This window comes from Pelodiscus sinensis, chromosome Z (assembly GCF_052426305.1).
Source record: "Pelodiscus sinensis isolate ZL-2025 chromosome Z, ASM5242630v1, whole genome shotgun sequence".
NCBI classification, from domain to species: Eukaryota; Metazoa; Chordata; order Testudines; family Trionychidae; genus Pelodiscus; species Pelodiscus sinensis.
Genome location: NC_143085.1, coordinates 1,540,988 through 1,568,182, shown reverse-complemented (window position 1 = coordinate 1,568,182; position 27,195 = coordinate 1,540,988). Strand labels below are relative to the sequence as shown.

At 60.2% G+C, this 27,195-nt stretch overlaps 1 protein-coding gene across 1 annotated transcript; it reads left to right on the top strand.

Moving 5' to 3' along the window:
• CABP7 (calcium binding protein 7) lies at positions 1–23,677 on the top strand. The gene is made up of 5 exons (XM_089775258.1): positions 1–315; positions 18,015–18,158; positions 20,834–20,946; positions 21,263–21,416; positions 22,484–23,677. The coding sequence occupies exons 1-5, from the start codon at positions 207–209 to the stop codon at positions 22,609–22,611; spliced, it is 648 nt and encodes a 215-aa protein (XP_089631384.1). The 5' UTR covers positions 1–206; the 3' UTR covers positions 22,612–23,677.
• The last annotated feature ends 3,518 nt before the right edge of the window (positions 23,678–27,195 follow it).

Sequence of the window (27,195 nt, the reverse complement as noted above, 5' to 3'; positions counted from 1 at the left end):
CAGGCGGCTCCGGCGAGCAAGTCCGCGCTCAACTCCGGCCGGGACGGTTGGCGCGGGGAGCGAGCGGGCGGGCGGGCCATGGCAGGCCCGCGGGCCGGGGCGAGGCGGGCTCCGGGCCCCGCCCAGCCGGGTCCCGCCGGCGGCATGGGGAGCGGGCGCTGAGCGGGACCAGGCGCAGCGCCCCCCGGCCGGGCGTGCGGGGCACCATGCCGTTCCACCCGGTCACCGCGGCGCTCATGTACCGCGGCATCTACACGGTGCCCAGCGTCCTCGCCGAGCAGCGCCCGGTGCAGATCCCCGAGGACGAGTTGGAGGGTGAGGGGCTGCGGGGCGCGCTGGGGGCTGGATCCGGCGGTGCGGGGGGCTCCGGGCGCGGAGGCTGCGGGGCCAGCTGGGGGGCCGGAACCGGCGGTGCGGGGGGCTGCGGGCGCGGAGGCTGCGGGGCCAGCTGGGGGGCCGGAACCGGCGGTGCGGGGGGCTCCGGGCGCGGAGGCTGCGGGGCCAGCTGGGGGGCTGGAACCGGCGGTGCGGGGGGCTGCGGGCGCGGAGGCTGCGGGGCCAGCTGGGGGGCTGGAACCGGCGGTGCGGGGGGCTGCGGGGCCAGCTGGGGGGCTGGAACCGGCGGTGCGGGGGGCTCCGGGCGCGGAGGCTGCGGGGCCAGCTGGGGGGCTGGAACCGGCGGTGCGGGGGGCTCCGGGCGCGGAGGCTGCGGGGCCAGCTGGGGGGCTGGAACCGGCGGTGCGGGGGGCTCCGGGCGCGGGGAATGCTTGGCCCTCAGGGGGCTGCGGGGGGCGCCGGATGCGCAGGTCTGGGAGCCGGGCGCGGGGAATGCGGGGGGCGCTGCGGGGAAATGCGGGGGACGCAGCATCTCGGGGCAGCTGGGCAAGCGGGTGCCGGGTTCGCGGCTGCGGGGCGGATAGGACGTGCCGGGGCGGGACCCCATGCGGGGGGCAGCTCCTCCCCGCAACGCAGCCCGGGACTCGCCCCCGCGCACCCGCTGCGGGACGGGAACCCTGCAACCCCGGGCGCCGGCAGCCAAACAGCGCCATTGGCATTCCGTGCGCGTCGGCCGGCGCCGTGCGCCCCCGCCCGCAGCCCCCGCGCGTCCCGGCCGCGGGGCAGTGCGGGGCGATCGGGCAACAGAGCCGCGAGCCTCGGCCACGCAGGCACCGGGACAGGGCGTTGGCGAGGGTCCCTGTCTTGGTGCGCCGTGGGTCACACGCATGGGGCGCTGGCGAGGGTCCCTGTCCTGCTGCGCCGTGGGTCACACGCATGGGGCGCTGGCAAGGGTCCCTGTCTTGGTGCGCCGTGGGTCACACGCATGGGGCGCTGGCGAGGGTCCCTGTCCTGGTGCGCCGTGGGTCACACGCATGGGGCGCTGGCGAGGGTCCCTGTCCTGGTGCGCCGTGGGTCACACGCATGGGGCGCTGGCGAGGGTCCCTGTCCTGCTGCGCCGTGGGTCACACGCATGGGGCGCTGGCGAGGGTCCCTGTCCTGCTGCGCCGTGGGTCACACACATGGGGCGCTGGCGAGGATCCCTGTCCTGCTGCGCCGTGGGTCACACGCATGGGGTGCTGGCAAGGGTCCCTGTCCTGGTGTGGTGTGGGTCACGCACGGGACACCAGTGAAGGTCCTTGTCCCGGTGCAGCGAGGGTCACGCTTATGGGGCTCCAGCGAGGGTCCCTTCTTGGTGCGCCGTGGGTCACACACATGGGGCGCTGGCGAGGGTCCCTGTCCTGGGGCGGTGTGGGTCACACGCATGGGGCGCCGGCGAGGGTCACTGTCTTGGTGTGCCGTGGGTCACACGCATGGGGCGCCTGCGAGGGTCCCTGTCTTGGTGCACCGTGGGTCACGCGTTTGGAACGCCAGCGAGGGTCCCTTCTTGGTGCGCCGTGGGTCACACGCATGGGACTCCGGCGAGGGTCCCTTCTTGGTGCGCCGTGGGTCACACGCATGGGGCGCTGGCAAGGATCCCTGTCTTGGTGCGGTGTGGGTCACGCACGGGACACCAGTGAAGGTCCTTGTCCCGGTGCAGCGAGGGTCACACTTATGGGGCTCCAGCGAGGGTCCCTGTTCTGGTGCAGCGAGGGTCACACTTAGGGGTCACTGGCGAGGGTCCCTGTCCTGATGCCGCGTGGGTCACACTCACAGGCGGTAGTTGCTGTTTTAGGCCTAGCACAGTCCACCCACAACCATACCCCCGAGACGACTGACGCTTCCCTAGCGGGGATGGGCTGAAACCGCAGCGAGGGAGGTTTCGGCTGGACAGTCGGAAGAACTTTCTGCCTGGCCGGGTGGTGAAACGCCCAGGGGGGTTGTGGCATCCGCATCTCTGGAGATATTTGGAGACAGGTTGGACGCACACCTGTCGGGGATGGTCTAGTGCCCGTGTTCTAGGAGTCTGATGGTGCCACAGTCGTGCGACATGGCCGAGAGTGAGGGTTAAAAACAATCCTGCCCGGGCATAAGCAGCTTGTTCTTTTCTGCCTGTGTCTCAGGTTGCTGGTGCTGGCCGCACGGAGTAGTTCCAACCGCCTGTTGCTTTCTCGCGGTGCGATTGGCCGACGGCTGTTTGGCTGTCGAGCTGCGGCTCCGTCCTGGTACAACCCGGGGGAAGTGGCCGGTGGTGTCAGCGCAGCGAGCTGACGGGCGGGTGTAGCGGCCGGCCGGGTGTAGCAGACAGGTGGGTGGTGTTGTAATCACAGGCCCGGAGTGACCGGTACTGTTCCCGCACAAGTCCTGCTGGCTTTTGCTTCCGTTTTTCTGTGTCCCAGGAGTAGGCAGGGTGGCTGGGACTGTCCTGGCGCGGTGTCATGTCAGCCGGACTCGGCTGTCCTACCCTGGAGTCGCAGGGGCTGTTTTCTGCGCACACACACACACACGCACACCCGTTGATTCCACCAGCCGTTCTCGGCTTCTCGTTTCCATGTGCCAAGCAGATTGCTCCGGCCTGTTCCCCACCTCCATCCCGGCTGGCACGTCCCTCCCCACCCCTGCCAAGGGCTCACTTGCAGCAGGTGGCAAACTACCCTCCCTCTGTTTCTCCTCCAGGTGGCTTGACCCTGGCCCCTCCCTGCCCGGCCGACATTGACGGGTCACCTTTGGAGACCCCTATGAAGGACGAGGGCAAGATCCCTGTTCCGTGCCTGGAGCACGGGGCTTGGCAGAAGGCTACGGCCGCTGCCTTGCGGCCACGGCCATCCCCGGCCACGCTGGTCCCGGGGCAGATTTGGACAGGGCCCCAGAGATGGGCCGCTCCCCTCTGCGCCGAGACAGCTAGAACAGCCAGCGTGGCCGGGCTGCGGTTCTCCACCCCGGTCCTCGGCGCAAACCCACGGAGCACAGCCTGGTTTCAGTCCTGTGTGGACTGAAGGGGGTGGTGTCAATGAGCAATCGTGTAACCGAGAAGCGGGTCTCAAGCAGGCAGGGGGTCGGGGCCCCAAAGTGGCTGCAGCCCCATTGTAATGAGATCCCCCCGGGCGTTCTTTGCTGCCTTCCCTTACGCCCCCCCCCCCCCGCTGCAGATCTCCTTCGTCATGGGAGGGGCAGATGTGGAGTCTCTGGATATTGGTGGGTGCGGTGGGATTCCGGCGTGAGAGTGTCGATGTTCGCGGGTGCCGTAGAACTCTGGAGTGATAGCACGGATGTTGGTGGGTACGGTGGGATTCCGGCGTGAGAGCGTGGATATTGGCGGGTGCCGTAGGACTCTGGAGTGAGAGCACAGATGTTGGTGGGTGCGGTGGGATTCCAGTATGAGAGCGCAGATGTTGGTGGGTGCGGTGGGATTCCAGCATGAGAGCGCAGATGTTGGCGGGTGCGGTGGGATTCTGGCGTGAGAGCGCGGATGTTGGCGGGTGCAGTGGGATTCCGGCGTGAGAGTGCAGATGTTGGCGGGTGCGGTGGGATTCCGGCGTGAGAGTGCAGATGTTGGCGGGTGCAGTGGGATTCCGGCGTGAGAGTGCAGATGTTGGCGGGTGCGGTGGGATTCCGGCGTGAGAGCGCGGATGTTGGCGGGTGCGGTGGGATTCTGGTGTGAGAGTGCGGATGTTGGCGGGTGTGGTGGGATTCTGGTGTGAGAGTGCGGATGTTGGCGGGTGTGGTGGGATTCCAGCATGAGAGCGCAGATGTTGGCGGGTGCGGTGGGATTCTGGCGTGAGAGTGCGGATGTTGGCGGGTGCGGTGGGATTCCGGCGTGTGAGCGCGGATGTTGGCGGGTGCGGTCGGATTCCGGTGTGAGAGTGCAGATGTTGGCGGGTGCGGTGGGATTCTGGTGTGAGAGTGCGGATGTTGGTGGGTGCGGTGGGATTCCTTTGCAGGACATAGCGGGGGTTCCCTGGGCCTTTCTGGGTCCATGTTCGAGTGGGAGTCAGTTTTGGAGATGCTGACGGGCACCTGTGCTCTGGGTTAGAGGGAGGGGAGACAGGCGGGTGCCCCTCGACCATACCCAGGCTCTCCTCTCTCCATCATTCCTCCCCAGTCTCCCTCTCTGAATGGAGCAGGGATCCAGCCACCGACCCCCTGGAGCCAAACGCCTCCCTGCTCCTTGGTGCATGTGGGGCAAGCCGGCTCTGGCGCCCAGCTGGGACCCCAGAGGCCTGGGTTCAAGTCTCCTCTCTCCCCTGGATTCCTTGGATAAGTCACGGAGCCCCCTCGGGTGTTCTCTCTTCCGGCACAACATGGGAGCTCTGGGGTCGCTATTCTGTCCAGATTGTAACTTCTCCAGGGCAGCTCCCTGCCCCCTGGGGATACCCTGCTTGCAGGGGGCTCTTCCAGCCAGCCCCACCCTCACCCCCGTTATGAGTCCCCCCATTCTGATTGGCCCCACATCCGCTCTGCCTTCAGCCTCCTGCTGTCCCATACTAGCTGCCCTGTCTAAGCCCGCCCACATGCAACAGAGCAGGGGTCTCAATTGCCTGACCCACAGGCCAGCTACAGCTCATGAAATATTTTGCAAAAGTTATTTCATCAGGCCTGTGCAGCTGCCGGACTGGAGGGGGAGGAGACGGGGCAGGAGTCCCACAGGGACTTCACTGTGCACACGGCTCCCTCATAGGCCTGGGTGCAGTGGGTGCCATTTGGCCAATGTGGACTGTGTGGTCCAGGGAGCCACCCAAGTTGACACACTTCTGCAGCCGGTGGAAGGGCGGGGATGGGTGGATTTTGCTTTCGGTTATGCCGGGTGGGGGCAGAGGATCCCAGAGTGAAATCCCGGATGTTATCGGGGGCACGGTGGGATTCTAGTGTGAGAGCGCAGATGTTGGCGGGTGCTGTGGGATTCTGGTGTGAGAGCACGGATGTTGGTGGGTGCGGTGGGATTCCAGTGCAAGATCACGGATGTTGGCGGGTGCTGTGGGATTCCGGTGCGAGATCACGGATGTTGGCGGGTGCTGTGGGATTCCGGTGCGAGATCACAGTGTTGGCGGGTGCTATGGATTCCGGCGCGAGATCACAGATGTTGGCGGGTGCTGTGGGATTCCGGTGCGAGATCACGGATGTTGGCGGGTGCTGTGGGATTCCGGTGCGAGATCACGGATGTTGGTGGATGCGGTGGGATTCTGGCATGAGAGCGCGGACATTGGCGGGTGAGGTGGGATTCCGGTGCGAGATGACAGACATTGGCGGGTGCGGTGGGATTCCGGTGCGAGATGACAAATGTTGGAGGGTGCCATGGGATTCCGGTGCGAGATCATGGATGTTGGTGGGTGCGGTGGGATTCTAGTGTGAGAACGCGGATGTTGGTGGATGCAGTGGGATTCCGGTGTGAGAATGTGGGTGTGGTGGGATTCCGGTGTGAGAACGCGGACGTTGGCGGGTGTGGTGGGATTCTGGTGTGAGAGCGCAGATGTTGGCGGGTGTGGTGGGATTCTGGTGTGAGAATGCTGGTGTTAGTGGGTGCAGTGGGATTCCGGTGTGAGAACATGGGTGCGGTGGGATTCCGGTGTGAGAACGTGGGTGCAGTGGGATTCCGGCGTGAGAGCGCGGACGTTGGCGGGTGTGGTGGGATTCTGGTGTGAGAGCGCAGACGTTGGCGGTTACGGTGGGATTCCGGTGTGAGAACGCGGGTGTTAGTGAGTGTGGTGGGATTCCAGTGTGAGAACGTGGGTGTTAGTGGGTGTGGTGGGATTCCGGCGTGAGAGCGTGGACGTTGGCGGGTGTGGTGGGATTCTGGTGTGAGAGCGCAGACGTTGGCGGGTGCGGTGGGATTCCGGTGTGAGAGCGCGGACGTTGGTGGGTGCGGTGGGATTCCGGTGTGAGAGCGCGGACATTGGCGGGTGCGGTGGGATTCCAGTGTGAGAACACGGGTGTTAGTGGGTGCGGCAGAATCCCAGGGTGATGACATGGGGGGGGACCATGGGGAGGACTCGGTTTCAGGTCTTTTGTAGGCTCCCGGTTTCTGTCCGGGCTCCTGGACACGGGGAGACACTAGCAACTTGCACGTCCTTTATTGCCAACCCAAGCGTGCGAAACTCACACATCAGCCCTCTAGCCCTCAGAGAGAGCGACCGGCTTCTTGAAATCACGGATAAAATCCACCGAGGAGTTTTGTTGTGGGCATCTGGTGTTTGAGGGTTTCGGCTGGACTCCAGACACGTCCTCTCGCTTACCGAAAAGACGGGGGCCTCTGGATTCTCTCCTCACGCCCACACGCCTGCATCACCTGCTCAGCCAGCGTGATCCCAGTCAACTGCAGTACACTAGGGAGTAACGCTCTCAGACCCGGCTTCCTTCGCATCACAGGCCTGGGGCTTTCCAGAAAGAACCAAACGCCTTGGTGATCAAATCCGGAGCACGGGTCCCCCTGCAATTGTGTCAGTTTCGGGACGCCTCTCCCGGGGAGCCGCTGCCTGGGAAATTTTGGGCTGACTCGTGGCATTCAGGATTAACAGCCGGGAGGGAGAGCCGGCTTTAAAAGCCTGGGTTTGCCCCTTCCTTCGTGTCAGTTGCATTTAGACCTTCTCCTTCACGTTTCCCCAAAGTCGCTTCCTATATTTTAGGCTGGTTGGTTTTTTTCCGTATCGGAGGGGTCGCCGTGTTCGTCTGACTCTGCATAAACAACGAGAAGTCTTGGGGCACCTTCGAGATTTATTGGAGCAGAAGCTTTCGTGGGCAAAGTCCCACTTCATCAGATGTATGGAGTGGAAAGTCCAGAGGCAGGTATATATATATTCCTTGTACCTGCCTCTGGCCTTTCCACCACAAGCATCTGATGACGTGGGTCTTTGCCCACCAAACTCCAATACATCTGTTACTCTATAAGAACGGCCGTACTGGGTCAGACCAAAGGTCCATCTAGCCCAGTATCCTGTCTGCCGACAGTGGCCAGTGCTAGGTACCCCGGAGGGGGAGGACCGAAGACAACGATCAAGCGATTTGTCTCGTCCCATCCGTCTCCAGCCTCTGACCAACAGAGGTCAGGGACCCTGGCTAATAGCCTTTTATGGACCTAACCTCCAGGAAATTATCTAGCTTCTCTTTAAACTCTGTTCTAGTCCTAGCCTTCACAGCCTCCTCCGGCGAGGAGTTCCACAGGTTGACAACACGCTGTGTGAAGAACTTTCTTTTATTAGTTTTAAACCTGCTCCCCATTCATTTCATTTGGTGTCCTCTAGTTCTTCTATTATGGGAACTAATAAATAACTTTTCTTTATCCGCCCTCTCCACCCCACTCATGATTTTATAGACCTCTATCCTATCCCCCCTCAGTCTCCTCTTTTCCAAACTGAAAAGTCCCCGTCGCTTTAACCTCTCCTCATATGGGACCTGTTCCATATAAGGCGCCACAGGGCTCCTCGTCGCTTTTGGTTTTTTCGGGAGACCCAGCAATGGTTAATCGTGCCTCCTGCCCTTGGGTTACGGCTGCTGTCCCTTCCCGGGGCCGTCCTGTGCCCAAATAAGCAACCCGTCATTAAACTCGCGTTCTACCTTGATTTTTCGGCGTCATTCTCTTGGGGGGGGGGGGGGAAACGCACGCAGTTGCCTGTTGACACGTTTATGCCTTTGAAGCAGCATTTTATTTTTGTTACCGTTTTTTGAGCCCCCACGTGGAAGGCGACAGATTCCACGCCTGATATGCAATTTTGCTCACCCTAGGCGTTTTACTCCATGTTTGAGTTTAAGCGGGTGTGCCCTGGTGAACTCACGGGCGCGGCGCCTCCTGCTGGCGACGCAGGAATTAGCTGAATTCAGATTTCCCTGGCTGGAGACTCTTGTCCTTTACCCCACCTTCCCCCCCTCCCCGGGAAGGAAGTAGCCAACCCGCCCGTCTGGCTGTTTGACTTTGTGGCGGGTGGCTGCCATTTGCGGCTATAAATACATCAGCAGGATCAATTCAATTAGGCCCCGGCTCCTTGGCATCCGCAAGCCGGTGCCTTTGAACTCATCCGTATGCGCGGCGGCGCGGGGGCCAGGACACACAGTACAAATCAGCGCCAGGACAAACGGGTCCGGTGCCGTCACGCCAGTGGTGCGCGGGAAATGCTCCATCATTTTAATGAAGCGCAGATCGTTATATTTGGCATCTTCCAGGCACTCACAGACAGCAACTCATTAACCCTCCCGGCCCCGGGGGGGGGGGGGAGCGGTGCGTCTTAGCGGCGTGTTCCAGCTGGGGACGGGAGGACTGGCCCCTTGGCAGGGTGGATCTGTTCAGAGCTGGGTCCGAGGCGCGAGAGCAGCCCCTGCAGGATGAGGTGGGAGTGGCAGCAAAGTGGAGCGAGGTGCTGGCTAGACGGAAGGGGGGTTCCCACTTCTTGCCCACGGATACCCAGCACCCAAAAGCCAGCCCTGCCCTCCCTGGGATTAACCGGCCATCTCAGCAGAGAGGCCGGGAGGGGAGTCGGTAGTGGAGCCTGAATTCCCCCTGCCAGCTCCAAGCACGTCTACACAGGGACACTGGGACGTGAATCTGAATTAACTCAAGGTGTGAACTTGACTGGGGAAACGCTGGGAAATGAATCTGAATTAACTCATCGTGTGAACTGGACGGGCCTGATTAGATGGCAGGGCAGCTGTCTGGCAGAGCAGCCGTCTAGCACTGGTGCCGTCTGGCGGAGCGGCCGTCTGGCACTGGTGCCGTCTGGCGGAGCGGCCGTCTGGCACTGGTGCTGTCTGGCGGGGCGGCCGTCTGGCACTGGTGCCGTCTGGCGGAGCGGCCGTCTGGCACTGGTGCCGTCTGGCGGAACGGCCGTCTGGCACTGGTGCCGTCTGGCGGAACGGCCGTCTGGCACTGGTGCCGTCTGGCGGAGCGGCCGTCTGGCACTGGTGCCGTCTGGCGGAGCGGCCGTCTGGCACCGGTGCCGTCTGGCGGAGCGGCCGTCTGGCACCGGTGCCGTCTGGCGGAGCGGCCGTCTGGCACCGGTGCCGTCTGGCGGGGCGGCCGTCTGGCACCGGTGCCGTCTGGCGGGGCGACCGTCTGGCACCGGTGCCGTCTGGCGGGGCGGCCGTCTGGCACCGGTGCCGTCTGGCGGGGCGGCCGTCTGGCACCGGTGCCGTCTGGCGGAGCGGCCGTCTGGCACCGGTGCCGTCTGGCGGAGCGGCCGTCTGGCACCGGTGCCGTCTGGCGGAGCGGCCGTCTGGCACCGGTGCCGTCTGGCGGAGCGGCCGTCTGGCGCCGGTGCCGTCTGGCGGGGCGGCCGTCTGGCGCCGGTGCCGTCTGGCGGGGCGGCCGTCTGGCCAGATAGAGCAAGTCTGTCTCTCAGCTGAGCTCTAGGATGGGTCGGGAGAAGTGGTGCTGGCCGAGGGGAGGGGCTGGGGAGATGGGGAGCGGCGGGTGCCCAGCTCACGTTGCCTGGGTCCCTGCAGTGCAAGTGCCCGCGGAGCGATGCCCAGCCCATGCCAACAGCAGGAACGCCCGCCCTGTGCCAGCCCGGCCCCCGTGGGGGGAGCATCCTCGGAGTGCTGGTGGCATTGCAGGTCCCGTCCTCAGCTGGCCTCGTGTTTCCCAGTATCTCCTCCCGTCTGTCCTACTCCCAGCCCAGCTCCCCTCCCGGACTCGGGGGGTACCACGGCAGACTCGGGAGGGGCTGGCCAATCAGATCGGGGGCTAGCCGGTGAATTAGCCACTAGAAACGTGCGACTAAGGGCTGCGGGAGTGGGGGTCTCCCTGCGCGGCGGGAGGGGACGGGACCCTTCCCCAGGAGATGGGCCGATCTCGGCTCTAGTCGTTCCCTCCTCCGCAAGCAGGGCGGGGGGCAGAAGAGGGCCTGCCCCCCCCTTCGAGGGGTGAGACGCTGCCTGGCTGGGCGACGGATGTGGGGCTTCCCCTGTGGCCGCGCGGCTCAGCGAGCCAGGGGAGCCGGAGATGGCCGGGAGCCAACACACATGACATCTGGAAGGCAGGGAGCGAGCGGCTGAGGGACCACAGGGACCTGCCAGCGTGCAGCTCGGGGGGGGGGGAAGGAGGGGGGCTGAAATGCAGCAGTGGGGCCTGGCCACAGAACAAGCTCTTATAGCTAAAGAAATGTACATGGGGCCCTGAAATCTCCAAGTGACCAGGGTCCTGAGTTCTCTGTGTGACTGGGGGGGGGGGGGGGGGCTGAGTTCTCCAAGTGACTGGGGGGGGCCCTGAGTGACCAGGGTCCTGAGTCCTCCGAGTGACCCGGGGGGGGGGGCTGAGTTCTCTTGAGTGACCAGGGTCCTGAATCCTCTGAGTGACCGGGGGGGGGGGGGGTGTCCTGAGTTCTCCGAGTGACCAGGGTCCTGAATCCTCTGAGTGACCGGGGGGGGGGGGGTGTCCTGAGTTCTCCGAGTGACCAGGGTCCTGAATCCTCTGAGTGACCGGGGGGGGGGGGGGGTGTCCTGAGTTCTCCGAGTGACCAGGGTCCTGAATCCTCTGAGTGACCGGGGGGGGGGGTCCTGAGTTCTCCGAGTGACCAGGGTCCTGAATCCTCTGAGTGACCGGGGGGGGGGTGTCCTGAGTTCTCCGAGTGACCAGGGTCCTGAATCCTCTGAGTGACCGGGGGGGGGGGGGTGTCCTGAGTTCTCCGAGTGACCAGGGTCCTGAATCCTCTGAGTGACCGGGGGGGGGGTGTCCTGAGTTCTCCGAGTGACCAGGGTCCTGAATCCTCTGAGTGACCGGGGGGGGGGGGGTGTCCTGAGTTCTCCGAGTGACCAGGGTCCTGAATCCTCTGAGTGACCGGGGGGGGGGTGTCCTGAGTTCTCCGAGTGACCAGGGTCCTGAATCCTCTGAGTGACCGGGGGGGGGGTGTCCTGAGTTCTCCGAGTGACCAGGGTCCTGAATCCTCTGAGTGACCGGGGGGGGGGGTGTCCTGAGTTCTCCGAGTGACCAGGGTCCTGAATCCTCTGAGTGACCGGGGGGGGGGGGTGTCCTGAGTTCTCCGAGTGACCAGGGTCCTGAATCCTCTGAGTGACCGGGGGGGGAGGGAGGGGCTGAGTTCTCCGAGTGACCAAGGTCCTGAATCCTCTGAGTGACCGGGGGGGGGGGTGTCCTGAGTTCTCCGAGTGACCAGGGTCCTGAATCCTCTGAGTGACCGGGGGGGGGGGGGGTGTCCTGAGTTCTCCGAGTGACCAGGGTCCTGAGTTCTCCGAGTGACGGGAGGGGGGCGGTCCTGAGTTCTCCAAGTGACCAGGGTCCCCTGTCCGAGGGGCTCGCCCTTAGGGAGAGCAGAAAGGAGCAGGATCCGGAGGAGACAGCATCTTCCTCGGCATGTCCCCAGGATGCCCCGGCTCCTCCGCTCCTGGCTGGGTGCGGCAGGGCTTCCTCGGGATCCCAGAGGTGCCGGGTTTTGCAATTCGGCCTCCGTGGCTCTGTGCCGTGTTGCTTTCGGGTTGCTTCCGGAGGGGGGGGGCCACACCGATGGGGCAGGCGTCATCCCCAGCATCCTTCCAGGCTGGTCCCTTTCGCGGGTTTTATCATCCGTGGGTCCTTTGGGGACCCAACCATCCAGCGTTGGCGCCTGCGGCTTGCGGGGAGAGGTTGCAGGGGGTGTTGGAAGAGCGGGCCCGGCCGGGATCGCTGCAGGACAGGCCTCTGGCCTTTTTCCGCGACCCGGCCTGCCTCCTCGCACCGTGCGGATCAGTGCCACTGTCTCTTGATGTTTGTCCGGCCGCAAAGCTGCCTGCGCCGGGAGAGGGGTGTAGCAAGCGCATCTCAGGCGTGCGCATGGAGAATCGGGGCTTCAGCCCACAGACGCGGCCTCGTGAGCGCACAGGCATTCGTGCGAGGATCCTCGCACTTTACGTGGGCGAGCTGGCATTTTCTATCGCCCCACCCCTACCCCACTTTCACAAGCGTTGCAGAGAGCTGGCCTTACAAACACTAAGGCGACGTCTACACATCGAGTTTTCTCAGCAAAAAAATATGCTAATGATGAGGGACTCGTTTGCATGAGTGGCGATCTCATTTACATATTTTCTGCCGATCCGGTTTTGCGCTGGGGGTTTTTGCGCAACAACAAGCCGGCTATGTCTACATGCCGAGTTTTCACGGCAAAAATATGCTAATGAGGGACTCGTTTGCATGAGTGGCAATTTCATTTGCATATTTTCTGCTGATCCCATTTTGCACTGGGGGCTTTTGCGCAAACACAAGCCGGCTATGTCTACACAACGCTTTTTCGTGGCAAAAAATATGCTAATGAGAGACTCGTTTGCATGAGTGGCAATTTCATTTGCATATTTTCTGCTGATCCCATTTTGCACTGGGGGCTTTTGCGCAAACACAAGCCGGCTACGTCTACACGATGCTTTTTCGTGGCAAAAAATATGCTAATGAGGGACTCATTTGCATGAGTGGCAATCTCATTTGCATAGTTTCTGCCAATCCGGTTTTTGTGCAAAAACAAGCAGGCTACGTCTACACGACTAGTTTTCGTGGCAAAAAATATGCTAATGAGAGACTCGTTTGCATGAGTGGCAATTTCATTTGCATATTTTCTGCGGATCCCGTTTTGCGCTGGGGGCTTTTGCACAAAAACGAGAAGGCTACATCTACATGACTAATTTTTGTGGCAAAAAATATGCTAATGAGGGACTAATTAACATGAGTGGCAATCTCATTTGCATATTTCCTGCCAATCTGGTTTTGCGCGAGGGGTTTTTGCGCAAAAACAAGCCGGCTCCGTCTACACGACTAGTTTTCGTGGCAAAAAATATGCTAATGAGGGACTCATTTGCATGAGTGGCAATCTCATTTGCATATTTTCTGCCAATCCGGTTTTTCCGCTAGCTGTTTTTGCGCCAAAACCCCTCGCGCTAAACCGGATCGGCAGAAAATATGCAACTGAGATTACGACTCATGCAAATGAGTCCCTCATTAGCATATTTTTGGCTGAGAGAATTCAGAGTGTAGATGTAGACTGTTACACCAACTGGTCTGTAGATTCCTGGGTTCTTAGTTCCCTTTTTATAGACGGGTACCAGAGTCACGCTTTTCCGGTCTTCTGCAATCTCTCCCGACTTCCCTGACTTTTCAAAGTCAGCTAAGGCTCAGATACCTCCGCTTTCGGCTCCCTGCGTATTCTAGGCTGTGTTTCCTCCGGCCCCGATGACTTGCAGACGGCCGACGCCTCGAAACGATTTGTAACGTGCGTGTTTTCCTATTTTAACTTCGCCACCGACTTTTCTCCAGCACTCACGAGGTTGACGGCAGGTGGCTGGCTCTGTGGCCGTCGCCGTGATGCTGACAGGCGGCGTGGCGACGTTTGGAACGCTATCGCTCGCTGAAATAATTGTCGGAGGTCCCTGCCATTTCTCACAACCGTCAACATTCCAATCCATAAAAATCAGCCAGGGAAAAGCGTAACGAGAAATATTGATACGATCCGCCGGCCAGCTACACAAAAGGAAATTCGGCCCTGCCTAGACGGAGGAAGGAGGAACGCAAATGAAAGCACCTTGGTTGAGTGTGGTGGGTGTATTAGATGGTCTGTTCCCCCCCCAAGCAACCTTCTTAGGACTTGAACGGCGTAGTGCAGAGAAAAATAACACCCTGATGATAGAGAGCTAAGTACCCCATGGGACTAGACCGCATTTATCTTTGAATAGAGGCCGTGTCACATTCTAGAGAGATGCTACCCACCACTTGACCACGAAACGCTCGGGGAGATTAGAATGGTTATAAAAATAAAAAAAAAACTCAATAATAAACATTGGGGAGGTTCAATTTGCCCCGTATTGATGAGGTATCGGTTAGCTGAGGACGGGAGGCCGAGAGAAAATTTCTTGACACCTTAAAGGACTTCTTCTTGGGACAGCTTGTTCTGGACGCCAGAAGAGGAGAGACAATTCTTGATTTAGTCCTAAGTGGAGCGCAGGATCAAGTCCAAGCGTTGATTGTAGCTGGACCGCTTAGAAATAGTGAGCATAAGGTAATTAAATGGAACATCTCTTGGTGGGAAAAACACCACAGCGGCCCAACACGGTGGCTTTTCGTGTCAGAAAGGGGAACGACACACACATGAGGAAGTTAGTTAAACCGCAATGAAAAGGTGCAGTGACAAAAGTAAAATCTCCCTGGAAACTTTTCCAAGACACCATAAGGGAGGCCCAATTTAAAAGTGTACCGCCTCCCCCGTTAAAAATAAAACAAAGAACATCGGAAGAGAGCCAAAAACGTGCCAAGTCAAAGAAGCGGAGCGAGATGAAAAAGGCATCGTTTCAAAAGCGGGAGTGAAATCGTAGCGAGGAGAATAGAAAGGAGCATCCGCGCTGGCAACTGAAGTGTAAAAATAGAATAAGAAAAGCCAGAAAGGAGTTTGACGAACCACTAGCCCAAAACTCCAAAAATAATAGCAAAATGGAGATATTTAAGAGCAGGTTAGATAGAAATCTACCAGGGATGGTCTAGACAGTATTTGGTCCTGCCACGAGGGCAGGGGACTGGATTCAAAGATCGCTCGAGGTCCCTTCCTGTTCTAGCATTCTATGATCTATGAAAACGGCAACTGAAATTGAATGTTGATAAATGTACGGTAATGCACGTTGGAAAACATAATCCCAACTATATGTACAATATGACCAGGGCTCGACAAATAATGCAATCTACGAGGAGATTACAACCCGGAAGAGCCGAGTTCGGGTGATCTGCCGGACAGCGCGGCTGGCGAGCAGAGCTCGCCACGGTTTGGCGAGCCCTGAGTATGATAGTTTGGCTACAACTACTCGAGAGAGAGAGCTTGGAGTCACTGTGGAGAGTTCTCCGAAAACATCCACTCGGTGGGCAGCAGCAGTGAAAAAAGCAAATAGAATGATCAAAAACGGGAGCGAGAAGGAGACAGAAAATCTCTCATTGCCTCTATAAAGCCACGGTACGCCCACTTCTTGAATACGGTGTACAGACGTGGTCGCCTCATCTCCGAAAAGCTACCTTGGCATGGGAAAAAGTTTCTGAAAAGGGCAACAAAAATGATTCAGGGTTTGGAACGGGGCCCGTATGAAGAGAGATTAAAAAGACGGGGACTTTTCAGCTTGGAAAAGAGGAGACTGGGGGGGGGGTAGGATAGAGGTCCGTAAAATCACGAGTGGTGTGGAGAAAGTGAAGAAGGAAAAGTTATTTACTTAATTCCATCACATAAGAACTAGGGGTCACCGAATGAAATGGATAAGTAGCAGCTTTCAGACAAACAGAAAGGAGTTTTTCTTCACACAATGCACTGACAACCTGTGGAACTCCTCGCCACAGGATGGGGTGAAGACTGTAACAGGGTTAAAAAAAAGCTAGATATGTTTATGGAGGACAGGTCCAGGCTGGGCAGGGGCCTCTGTTTGTCAGGGGCTGGGAATAGGTGATAGGGGAGGGATCGCGTGAGGATTTCCGGTTCTGTTCACTCCTTCTGAGGCACCGGGCACTGGCTGCTGCGGGCAGACAGGACGCCGGGCTAGGTGCACCCAGTATGGCCGTTCTGATGTTCATTTCGGTTGAGAAACATTTTTGAGGAAAACAATGTAATCCTTCCTGCTCTGCCACTTTGTGGCCCTGCACCACTAACCTCCCGACCCCCTGTGTGCCTCAGTTTCCCCGTATGCAAAACAGCAGTACTACTTTCTATGCACTCTTGTTAACCATTGGGAGCCGGATGGGTGCGAAGTGCCATACAACTGCGGCTGTTCCCGAGACAGCTGAGTCACCTCCACGATGTCGCAATGAATTCCCCCTGCCCCGTCCCGCAGTCCCCAGCCTCCGATCTCCCCAGATCACATGGGCCCCTCTCTTCTCTCCTCCGTGCTTTGCTCCCACCGCTGCCTCCCATGGCCAGAGCCGGCTGTGCCCTCCGAGATGGGGCTCCCGGTCACTGGGGTCCCCAGTTCTGTGCTCCCTCCCCATGTTACACCAGTAGCCCCCGGGGATACTGAGTCGCACCCCTCGGCATGCAGCCCCTGAGCCAACCCAGCACACCGCCTCCTGCCACAGAGGAGGGCTGAATCCCAGGCATGGGAGATGCCCTGGAAAGGAGGGCAGGGCTGTGCAGTGAATGGGGAGGCCCGGAGTCTCTTTCCTGCAGCGGGGAGTTCCGCAGGTCCGGCTCCCACGGGAGTTCTGTCTCCTCTCAGCCTTCTCCTTTCCAAACTAAGCAAGCCCGATATTTTCTGTCTTCCCTCATCACTCATGTTCTCTAGACCTTTCCTCATTCTGATTGCTCCCTGAATTTATCTAGCTCTTGTTTAAACTCTGTTCTAGTTCTCGCCTTCACAGCCTCCTCCGGCGAGGAGTTCCACAGGTTGACTACGCGCTGTGTGACGAAGAACTTTCACTTTTTCCGTCTCTTTAGCCTCTCCTCGTATGGGACCCGTTCCAAACCCCGAATCATTTTAGTTGCTCTTTTCTGAACCCTTTCTAAGGCCAACATATCTTTTTTGAGGTGAGGAGACCACATCTGTGACAGTATTCAAGATGCGGGCGTCCCGAGTTCTGTCCTCGCACTCGAAACAACGCCAAATACCTCGTGTCTGGATCGTCGGGGCGCCCGAATCCCCGTTGGCTGGTCCGATGGATTTCGAAGGGCCGGCGGCTCCCCTGATGTGTCTTTTCTGTCCCCTTCCTTCCCCCTGGGCTCCCCTTCCCCAACGACGCAGAGGAAGGCTGAGCAGGACAGGTGGCAGCGGGAAATCGGCTTCCTTCCACACCCGACGGACAGGGCGACCAAGGGCGGGAGCGTCCCATCTGCACCATGGGATTCGGGACTCAGTTTCCCCAGCTGCTGAGGTTCCCAGGGGCTGTGATATGGTGGGGGGGGGGTCACGTCTCCGGTGGGGGTTCCTGGGGTCTGTGATATGGTGGGGGGGCAGTCTTGTCTCGGGGAGCTCCCGGGGGCTGTGATACGGTGGGGGGGAGCAGTTGTGTCTTGGGGGGGCTTTAACCTTGGTGGAAAAACCCTTCCGTCACTGCAGCGCATAAACAGGCACCGAGCCGAGAGCCCTGGAGCACATCACTGCCTGGCTCTGTGCCTCAGTTTCTCCCCTGGGAAGGGGGCTAGCGGCTCTGCTCTGGTCTCTCCGTGCCTCAGTTTCTCCCCTAGGAATGGGGCTAGCGGCTCTGCTCTGGTCTCTCTGTGCCTCAGTTTCTCCCCTAGGAATGGGGCTAGCGGCTCTGCTCTGGTCTCTCTGTGCCTCAGTTTCTCCCCTAGGAATGGGGCTAGTGGCTCTGCTCTAGTCTTTCTGTGCCTCAGTTTCCCCCATACGAACTGGGCTAGTGTCTCTGCTCTGGTCTCTCTGTGCCTCAGTTTCTCCCCTAGGAATGGGGCTAGCGGCTCTGCTCTGGTCTCTCCGTGCCTCAGTTTCTCCCCTGGGAATGGGGCTAGCGGCTCTGTTCTGGTCTCTCTGTGCCTCAGTTTCCCCCATACGAACTGGGTTAGTGTCTCTGCTCTGGTCTCTCTGTGCCTCAGTTTCTCCCCTAGGAATGGGGCTAGCAGCTCTGCTCTGGTCTCTCTGTGCCTCAGTTTCTCCCCTAGGAATGGGGCTAGCAGCTCTGCTCTGGTCTCTCTGTGCCTCAGTTTCTCCCCTAGGAAGGGGGCTAGCGGCTCTGCTCGGGCTCACCCCCTCCCCTCCCTCTTTTGCAGAGATCCGAGAAGCCTTCAAAGTATTTGACCGGGACGGGAACGGCTTCATCTCCAAGCAGGAGCTGGGCACGGCCATGCGCTCCCTGGGCTACATGCCCAACGAGGTGGAGCTGGAGGTCATCATCCAGCGGCTGGACATGGACGGTGAGTCCCCCCGGCCGGCCCGCCCTGCCCAGCGCCGTGCTGAGCCTGCGTGCAGGGTGGGCAGGCGGCCGGTGTTACGGCAGGGTCTCCGAGCCGCTCGCCGGGAAAGTATCCTACCGCTGCCACCAGCGTCGCGCCGATCTGCCAGCGGGCGGGGCGCAGGGCTAGGGGCCGGCCAGAGAGACCCCGGCACACCGCCGGGACCGGAGCCGAGCCGCTCGCCGGGGAAGTATCCTACCGCTGCCACCAGCGTCGCGCCGGTCCGCCAGTGGGCGGGGCGCAGGGCTAGAGGCCGGCCAGAGAGATCCCGGCACACCGCCGGGACCGGAGCCAGGCCGCGGCCTCTTGCCACCAGGCCAGGGGGGCCCGGGAGTGACGCCAGGGGAGGGCCGGGCACAGCAGCCTGGGAAAGGGATTCCCGGGAAAGTCGTCCTATGAGAGTGCAGGGCTGCCCCTCCTCCAACCGCGGGGTCTCCGCGTCCGGGTCGGGAGTCGTGGCTGTGCCCCTACCCGGGTCTGTGCCCTTCTCACCTGGCACCCCGTACCCGTGACACCCGCCGCCCCGTACCCCTGTATTCCTGCCATTCTGTACCCCTGGCACCCGCCGCCCCGTACCCCTGTATTCCTGCCATTCTGTACCCCTGGCACCTGCCGCCCCGTACCCCTGTATTCCCGCCATTGTGTACCCCTGGCGCCCGCCGCCCCGTACCCCTGCATTCCCGCCATTCTGTACCCCTGGCGCCCGCCGCCCCGTCCCCCTGCATTCCCGCCATTCTGTACCCCTGGCGCCCGCCGCCCCGTCCCCCTGCATTCCCGCCATTCTGTACCCCTGGCGCCCGCCGCCCCGTCCCCCTGCATTCCCGCCATTCTGTACCCCTGGCGCCCGCCGCCCCGTCCCCCTGCATTCCCGCCATTCTGTACCCCTGGCGCCCGCCGCCCCGTCCCCCTGCATTCCCGCCATTCTGTACCCCTGGCGCCCGCCGCCCCGTCCCCCTGCATTCCCGCCATTCTGTACCCCTGGCGCCCGCCGCCCCGTCCCCCTGCATTCCCGCCATTCTGTACCCCTGGCGCCCGCCCCCCCGTCCCCCTGTATTCCTGCCATTCCGTACCCCTGGCGCCCGCCGCCCCGTCCCCCTGCATTCCTGCCATTCTGTACCCCTGGCACCCGCCGCCCCGTCCCCCTGCATTCCTGCCATTCTGTACCCCTGCCACCCGCCGCCCCGTCCCCCTGTATTCCTGCCCTTCTGTACCCCTGGCACCCGCCGCCCCGTCCCCCTGCATTCCTGCCATTCTGTACCCCTGCCGCCCGCCGCCCCGTCCCCCTGCATTCCCGCCATTCTGTACCCCTGCCACCCGCCGCCCCGTACCCCTGTATTCCCGCCATTCTGTACCCCTGCCACCCGCCGCCCCGTACCCCTGTATTCCCGCCATTCTGTACCCCTGCCACCCGCCGCCCCGTCCCCCTGCATTCCCGCCATTCTGTACCCCTGGCGCCCGCCGCCCCGTCCCCCTGCATTCCTGCCATTCTGTACCCCTGGCGCCCGCCGCCCCGTCCCCCTGCATTCCCGCCATTCTGTACCCCTGGCGCCCGCCGCCCCGTCCCCCTGCATTCCTGCCATTCTGTACCCCTGGCGCCCGCCGCCCCGTCCCCCTGCATTCCCGCCATTCTGTACCCCTGGCGCCCGCCGCCCCGTCCCCCTGCATTCCCGCCATTCTGTACCCCTGGCGCCCGCCTCCCTGTACCCCTATCACCCTGGACCCCAGAACCTGCTGCCTCGTACCCTGCTGACCCTGTATCCATGCCATCTGCCACTGTGCTACCCTGCCGCCCCGTACCCCTGTACCCCTGCTGCCCCGTACCCCTGTAACCGTAATGCTGTACCCCTGCCACTGTGCTGCCCGTCCACCCTGTACCCCTGCCGCCTACTACACCTGCCACTGTGCCACCCTGCCGCTGTGGTGACCCCAAGGCCAGAGGGAGCAGGCTGCCTGCGAGGAGCCAGCCGATGGCGCGTCAGCCGGCGTGGGCCTCCTCGTGGCCACGGTGCGACGGAGGTGGGTCCGCTCTGCGGCCATTGGATCCCGTTCCCGGCTGCACCTGGCTGCTCGGGGACCTTAAACAGCGTGCGAAGTCCCTCCCGCGCAGCCACGCCGTGCATGAACTCCCCAAAGCTTTTCAGCCGAGCTCCTCCCTTTAGCGGGGTGCCGTGTTCGCTTGCCAGCCCCGTACAGGAGCCGGTGGGTTTGAGGAGGGATTGAGGGGCCCCCCACACCGGCGTCGGCTAGCGCCGATCAGGTTGGGGTCATTAGGACGTTGGCAATCCTAAACCGGCTCATTCCCCTCTTCCCCCCAGGCTCTCCGGGGAGGCTGCCCCCAGCGGGTGGTTGGTGGAAGAGGCAGCACTGAAGGGAGCCGGGGGGTGTCTCCGGAGAAGCCGGGGGGAAGGAGAAATGACCCCCAGGGGTCCCTCTGGCCATGTCCCCGGATCAACATCCCTGGGGAGGTCAGATTTGCCTGGATTTGCCGATGTGCTGCACAGCTTTGCCTCGGAGCGAAAACGAGGTGCCCGACTGGGTTTGGCTGAAAACAGACCCCCCCCCCCCCGGGGCAGTCTCCCCCGCGCCTGCCTCCCCCTCGCCGCTGGCCAGGTAACTCGGTCCTCTCTCTTTCGCAGGAGACGGGCAGGTGGATTTTGAGGAGTTTGTGACGTTACTGGGGCCCAAGCTGTCCACCTCGGGCGTCCCCGAGAAATTCCACGGCACCGACTTCGACACCGTCTTCTGGAAGGTAACGGGAGCCCCCCTCCACGTCCCCGTCCATGCCCTCCCCAAGTTACCCCAAGGCGAGAGGGCCCAGGGCGGGTGTGGGGGGCACCGGAGGACGCTGGTTTTCGCTCGGGGCCCAAGACGCTCCAGTTGACCATCTACCGTTGTCATCACGTCGGTCAGTCCCAGCCGGCGAGGTATCGGGGCCAAGCCTGCAGGGGCGTGCGGTGGAGGCTACCTGTTTGGGAAGGTGATGCCGGGGGGAGGCCCCCTCGGGCTGGCCCAGTTCTTGCAGCCCCCTAGGCGGGGCTCTGAGTGCCGATCCCGCCCGGCCACAGTGCGACATGCAGAAGCTGACGGTGGACGAACTCAAGCGGCTGCTCTACGACACCTTCTGCGAGCACCTGTCCATGAAGGACATCGAGAACATCATCATGACGGAGGAGGAGAGCCACACGGGCACCGCCGAGGCGTGCCCGGTCGACGTGGAGCGTGAGTGCCCCTGCCCCGCCCCTTCCGCCCGAGGCCCCGCCCCGCCCCCGGGCCCGGAGCTGAGCCGTGACCCCGTACCACCACTCATAAAGTGGCCCCCTGTGAACATTATCGCCCGAGCTACTGAAATACCAGAGTCCACAGACAGGGGGCGAGCTTGCGGCCGGACCGTCCCCCTGGTGGCTGAGCATGGAGTAGCAGGCTCTCCTCAGCTAGCCCACCTCCCCAACAGACGGGACCTCCTGTTCCAGGGCCTTGCTTGCCACTGGGCTCCTGCCCCACGGCCCTGCTCTGCTCCAGCAGACTCCGTCCACGGCCTCCCACTCCCCTAGCTGCCCTAGGCCTCTCCCCCCGGCCGCTCCGGGCTCTCTATCAAGGCCCACAAAATTTTGGCACCTGAGGCGGGGAGCTCAATTGCCGCCCCCATGTTCCCATGCTGCACCAGCAGCAGACACAAATTTCTACACCCTGGGTCCTAGTGGTGCCCCCCAAGTCTGGCACCTGAGGTGGCCGCCTCAGTTTGCCTCATGGTAGGGCCGGCCCTGGCCCCCGGGCTCCCGCTCTGAGTGGCTCTTTTGCGCTCTCACACACGTTTTCTCGTTCTGTTGCCCCGCCCCCTTTGGCGGAGGCCACGCCCCTTTGGCGGAGGCCCCGCCCTTTCTAAGGAGCCGGGAGCCAGCCTGCACCTAAGTACCACCAGACATAAAGTGACCCCCCCTTCCCACCAAAATGATTGCTCAGCCCGAATCTAGCCCGGGGAGACTTCTGCGGGCCCCTTCCATCGCAGGGAAGGTGTCGGCCCAGAGCCTTCTCCGAGGAGCCAGCCAGGCACCATTGTAATTAAGACAGCACCTGTTAATTAAGAGTATGTTAATGAAGGAGGCGGCCCCGGTGCGGGGGCGGTTCCGCATGCCGAGTGGCAGGAGCCGGCGCAGGGCAGGGAGGCCGGTGTGAGGGCTGGCTGCGTGCAGGGTGGACTAAGGAGACCAGTGGGAGGTCTGGCTGCGTGCAGGGTGGACTAGGAGCAGGACGGAGGACACCCAGCCGACCTGTCCCCTGCCCCGCAGCCGGCTCCAACCAGCAAATCCGCCAGACCTGCGTCCGGAAGAGCCTGATCTGCGCCTTCGCCATTGCCTTTATCATCAGCGTCATGCTCATCGCCGCCAACCAGGTGCTGAGGAGCGGGATGAAGTAGCCGGGCGGACAAGGACAGACGGACCGACCGATATAAATATATACATAGAGAGAGAGATCTCCGATATATTGAATATCTACGCCACGGGGGGGGACCCCCTGACGCTTCCTCCATGGAGCGTGTCCCGTGCACCCCCCCTGCCTCCGCCCTGCCCCCACCCTGGCGGGGAGCGCCCTGTCTCCCGAGGGCAGGGCCCAGGTCCCCCGGGGGCAGGAGAGGCCGCCGGCCTCGCATGGCTGTTTGCAGCACATTTAGACGCAGCCAAAAGTGCATGTCCCGCGCATGGAGCCCCCCCGCCCCGCCCTCGCGTGTGCTTTTGTACCTGGAGATTAGCCCCCTAGCAGAGCCGAATATATTCTATAGCTCTATATTTACGAGAAGCCAAATCGTCCCGTAAGCAATACACGGTCCTTGTGCCCAAGGGCTGGATTCCACCACTCACGGTTGCGCCATCTCCCCGAAACCGCCCCCTCCACACCCCGGCCACCCACCGTGCCCCTGGCCTGCGGGGCGACCGCCGGTCAGGCACCGTGCCTCAGTTTCCCCTGTTGCAAAACCGGACATTGTGAGTTTTATCCTGCGCAGAAGCGCTGGGTAACAGCTGGGTTGCAAGCCCGGTAACCCCACCGCTCATGCTGAGGGGTGACCGTTGGTCAGGCACCGTGCCTCAGTTTCCCCTGCTGCAAAACCGGACATCGTGAGCTTTGTCCTGCGCAGAAGCACTGGGTAACAGCTGGGTTGCGATCCCGGTAACCTCACCACTCATCCTCCACTGCCTGTCTCTGAGCCCCTCCCCACCCCACATGGAGAGGGGGCTGACACCGCTCTCTGCCCCTCCGGTAAGCACGTGTCCCGGCCGGAGAGCCACTTGGGAGCTGCCTTCCGGGCACAGCCTTCTCATCCCCTGTCACCCCTGGGTGCCCCTGTCCCCGACCATCCCTCATACTCATGCCCCTACAGCCTGGATGTAGCATCAGACCAGTTTGGGTTTGGTTTTTCTTTTTTCTTTTTTTTTAATTTTCAATCCAAATAAAAATGGAATTTATAAACGGATCCACGTGTGCCCAGATCCAGTGACTGGGAGCGATCCCAGCCAGCGAGAGGCCGGGATCGGCAGACACTTTGGGGGATGGAGCTCAAATTCAGAGGGACTTTGCCCTTCGCAGGCCTGGTGGATTGCAGTCCTAGTTTGGCCCTAGCTGCAAATTCTATCGGCACCAGGAATATTCCTGGCTCGGAGCCCTAGTTCTGGGCTGGGTTTTTCCTCTGGCTCTGCCTGCTACCCCCTCTATGTAATTTAAAAGAGCCATGGACACACACACACGCCTCGCCGCCACCACCTGCTTCCTACCCGCTGGCTCTGTGCATCCGTGGGCGGGGTGTGTGCAAAATCCCTACTTGGATTTATATTAGGGTAGCACCAAGCGGCAGGGTGGCCTGTCCCTTTAAGAGCCACGGGGCAATTAGCCAGCTACAGGTAATCAGCACTACATCGGCCATAACGAGCTGCCTCCCAGGCTAGGCCAAACTCCACTGCAGGGAGGAAGGCCAGGGAGATTCCAGCAGGGACCGGAAATGGAGCCCCCGGGGGCGAACGGATTGAAATCCAAGCAGGGTGGGAAAACGTCGGGTTCGTTTGCTCAGGACCCTGATCGCCCTGGACTCGCTGAGACATAGCCAAAGGCCTGAGCCAAATGAATCCCCGGAAAGACAGGAAACCTGGGTGTGGGGAAACTGAGGCAGCGCCACCCCATGCGCAGAGGGCGTGGCAGGGCAGCCATGCTCGATGACAGACCCCGAACAGGATGAAGGCTGTGTCGGACACTGGACAGGTAAGAGAGACCCTTCCCTGAACAGCTTCTACTCTTAATCGGCTTCAGTGGTTCCCAAACGTTTAGGCATCACGCCCCCCTTTTTGAGTTTTGAAAAACCCTCATGTCCCACTCACCCCCAAAAAATAGCAGTAAAACTTACTGAGCAAAAAAAAAAAAAAAAAAGTTGCCCTTTTAAGAGCAGAGCAGGCATTGCCCCTTTAAGGTGGCTATTTTGAAGTCTGCCTGAGACGCTCCATCCTCCCCTGAATTTTTTTTACCAGACGGACCAGGATTTTCCTTGGGAGGGAGATTGATGGAGGGGTGGAGGCTGGGTTGCCTTGTGCCCCCCCCTGGAATTTCTTCATGCCCCCCAATTTGGGAATCCATGAGTTAGACAAACCATAAGTGGGAGGGGAAACTGAGGCACAGGTTTGCCTGACATCACGTAGCACCCAGGACTCCTACATCCTGCCCAGTGGTTCTCCAATTCTCATGAATCCAGACACGTTAAGCCACAAGAGGCCGAGTCGGACAAAAAACCCCCCACGTATCTGCCACGAGACACCCCAAAGACGCCTGTTAACTCCAGACTCCAGGGTGCTCTGCCCTGAAGCAGTGTTGGAGTTCTCCACCATCCTGTCCTGCCGGGCCAGAAGCTGCGGTCTCCCCCCAGCCAAGCCACAAATTTGGGGGGGGAGCACAGCTCCAAAGAAGCCTAAACTCCCACACAAATCTGAAGTATAAAAAGTTTTACACCTAGGGGTTACATCTAGATTGCATTGCTTTCTCGGGACACCGGCGGTATCGCAAAAGAGCAACGCCATGTCCAAGGAGGCCTCCGTTTTTTCCAAAATTGTTTGAAAAGAACGGACACGCTCTTTCACCATCCCCATCAACCTCGTTCTGCGAGGTATGGCTCAAAAGAGCACTTTCTTTCGCAATTTGGTGCCGTGTAAATGCACCAAATTTCGAAGGCGCCTCTTTTGAAAGTAAATTAAAAAAAAATATGCAAGTTGCAGCACGGACATTGCATCTCTTTTTCTGATTTAACAGTGCAGTCTAGACGGAGCCGGAGAGAGCTTGTAAGTTCACCCTTTTTAGCAGTGAAAGAGAGATATGCACACTGGTTGCTTCCCCCAGCTGGCAGTTATTTACACAGTGCATGAGATCATAAACAAAAATGTTTTTATTGCGTCTAGAAAAGCGGCTGTAAGTGATTGCAAGCGATAGCAGACAGGGCAAAGCAAGTTGCGAAATCAAAACAAAACACACCAGCTAATTTGAAGGCACTAAGCCAGTTAAGCTACCGCCTACCTTGGGCCCGATCCTCCCTGCTCTTCAGTCTTAAATGTTTCCAGCAGGTATCTTGGGTGGTAATTAGAAGGAGGGGCGTCTCTTGGTGTCTGATGACTCTCGATTGTTTGCAAAAGCGGCGAGGAGTCCTGTGGCATCTTATAGACTAACCGAAGTGTTGGAGCATAAGCTTTCGTAGGCAAAGACCCACTTCGTCAGATGCATGCGGTTCGTCTCTAACTTCGGTTAGTCTATAAGGTGCCACACGACTCCTCGCCGCTTTTGCAGATTCAGACTAACACGGCGACTTTTCTGATACACTCTATTGTTTGCCTCCCCGCTTTAGATCCCTTTTGCCCAAGGTCAGGAATTCTCTGTGTTCGGTTCAACCTTTCCTCCCCCCAAAGGGGGTTGAGAATCATGTGGCCCGGCCACATCGTCTTGGTAAGACCAACTGCCGTTTGGGCGCACAGGAAAAACACTCTGTTTGTCTGAAGAAGTGAGTTTTGCCCGTGAAAACTCATAGGCTTGCCAGATGCTTTCAACAAAAATCCTGAACATGGCAAACTTGGTTGAGACGAAAAAAAAAAAAAAAGTTGCTGCGCCTTTAAATGGCCCTGCACTCCTCACTCCCCCACCCCCGCCGGACGCAGCAGGAGAAAATTGTCCCCACCGGGCTTCCATCCAAGGGAAACAGGAAATTTTCTGGGTTTTTTTAAACAGACTACCGAACGATCCGGACAAAAAACAGACACCTGGCAACCCTAAAAGCTCATGATACTATAGATATATTTTTGTTAGTCTCTGCGGGTGTGTCTACACCGGGGCGTGACATCGGAATAATTGCCCTTATTTCGAAATCAGGTGCGTAGCCACGCTACCATGCAAAATAAAGGGCTTGTTATTTCGAAAGAGGAACTCCGGCTTGTGAAAAGGAAGAGCGTATTTCGAAATAGTTCTTCCGGGAGTGATTCTTTTGAAATAAATCGCTCCCTGGTGTAGACCGAGCCCTTCGGTGCCACCGTTGGTTTTAAAGTTACAGACTAACACCGCTCCCTGTCTGAGATAAGAACAACCAATCCATTCGCAGATTGTTGACTTGATCGCTGAGCCATTAAGTTCCAAAAGCCTCATTAGCCCGTTAACAATTAAAACCGAGTCCCACGTCGAACAGCACTTACAAGGATGCTACCTGCACAAAACGAGGAGATGCACATTTTGCAGCTCGTGAATGAGAGGTTACGTGCCCTGCTTTGCATAACGGGATGCATATTAGTAAGGCAAGTTTCATAAAGCGTGGAGAGGGGTTGGGACAGGGAGCAGAGTTGGGGGTGTGGCAATACCCCAGAAGAGCCGGAAGGGTTTGATTATTCATCTGGTGTATTGTCAGAGCATAACAGAGCCAGGCAGGACATGCACGTGCGTGTGAATTTATTCCCCAAACAGAAATCAGGATATTCGGGAGGGTGGGTTGGAG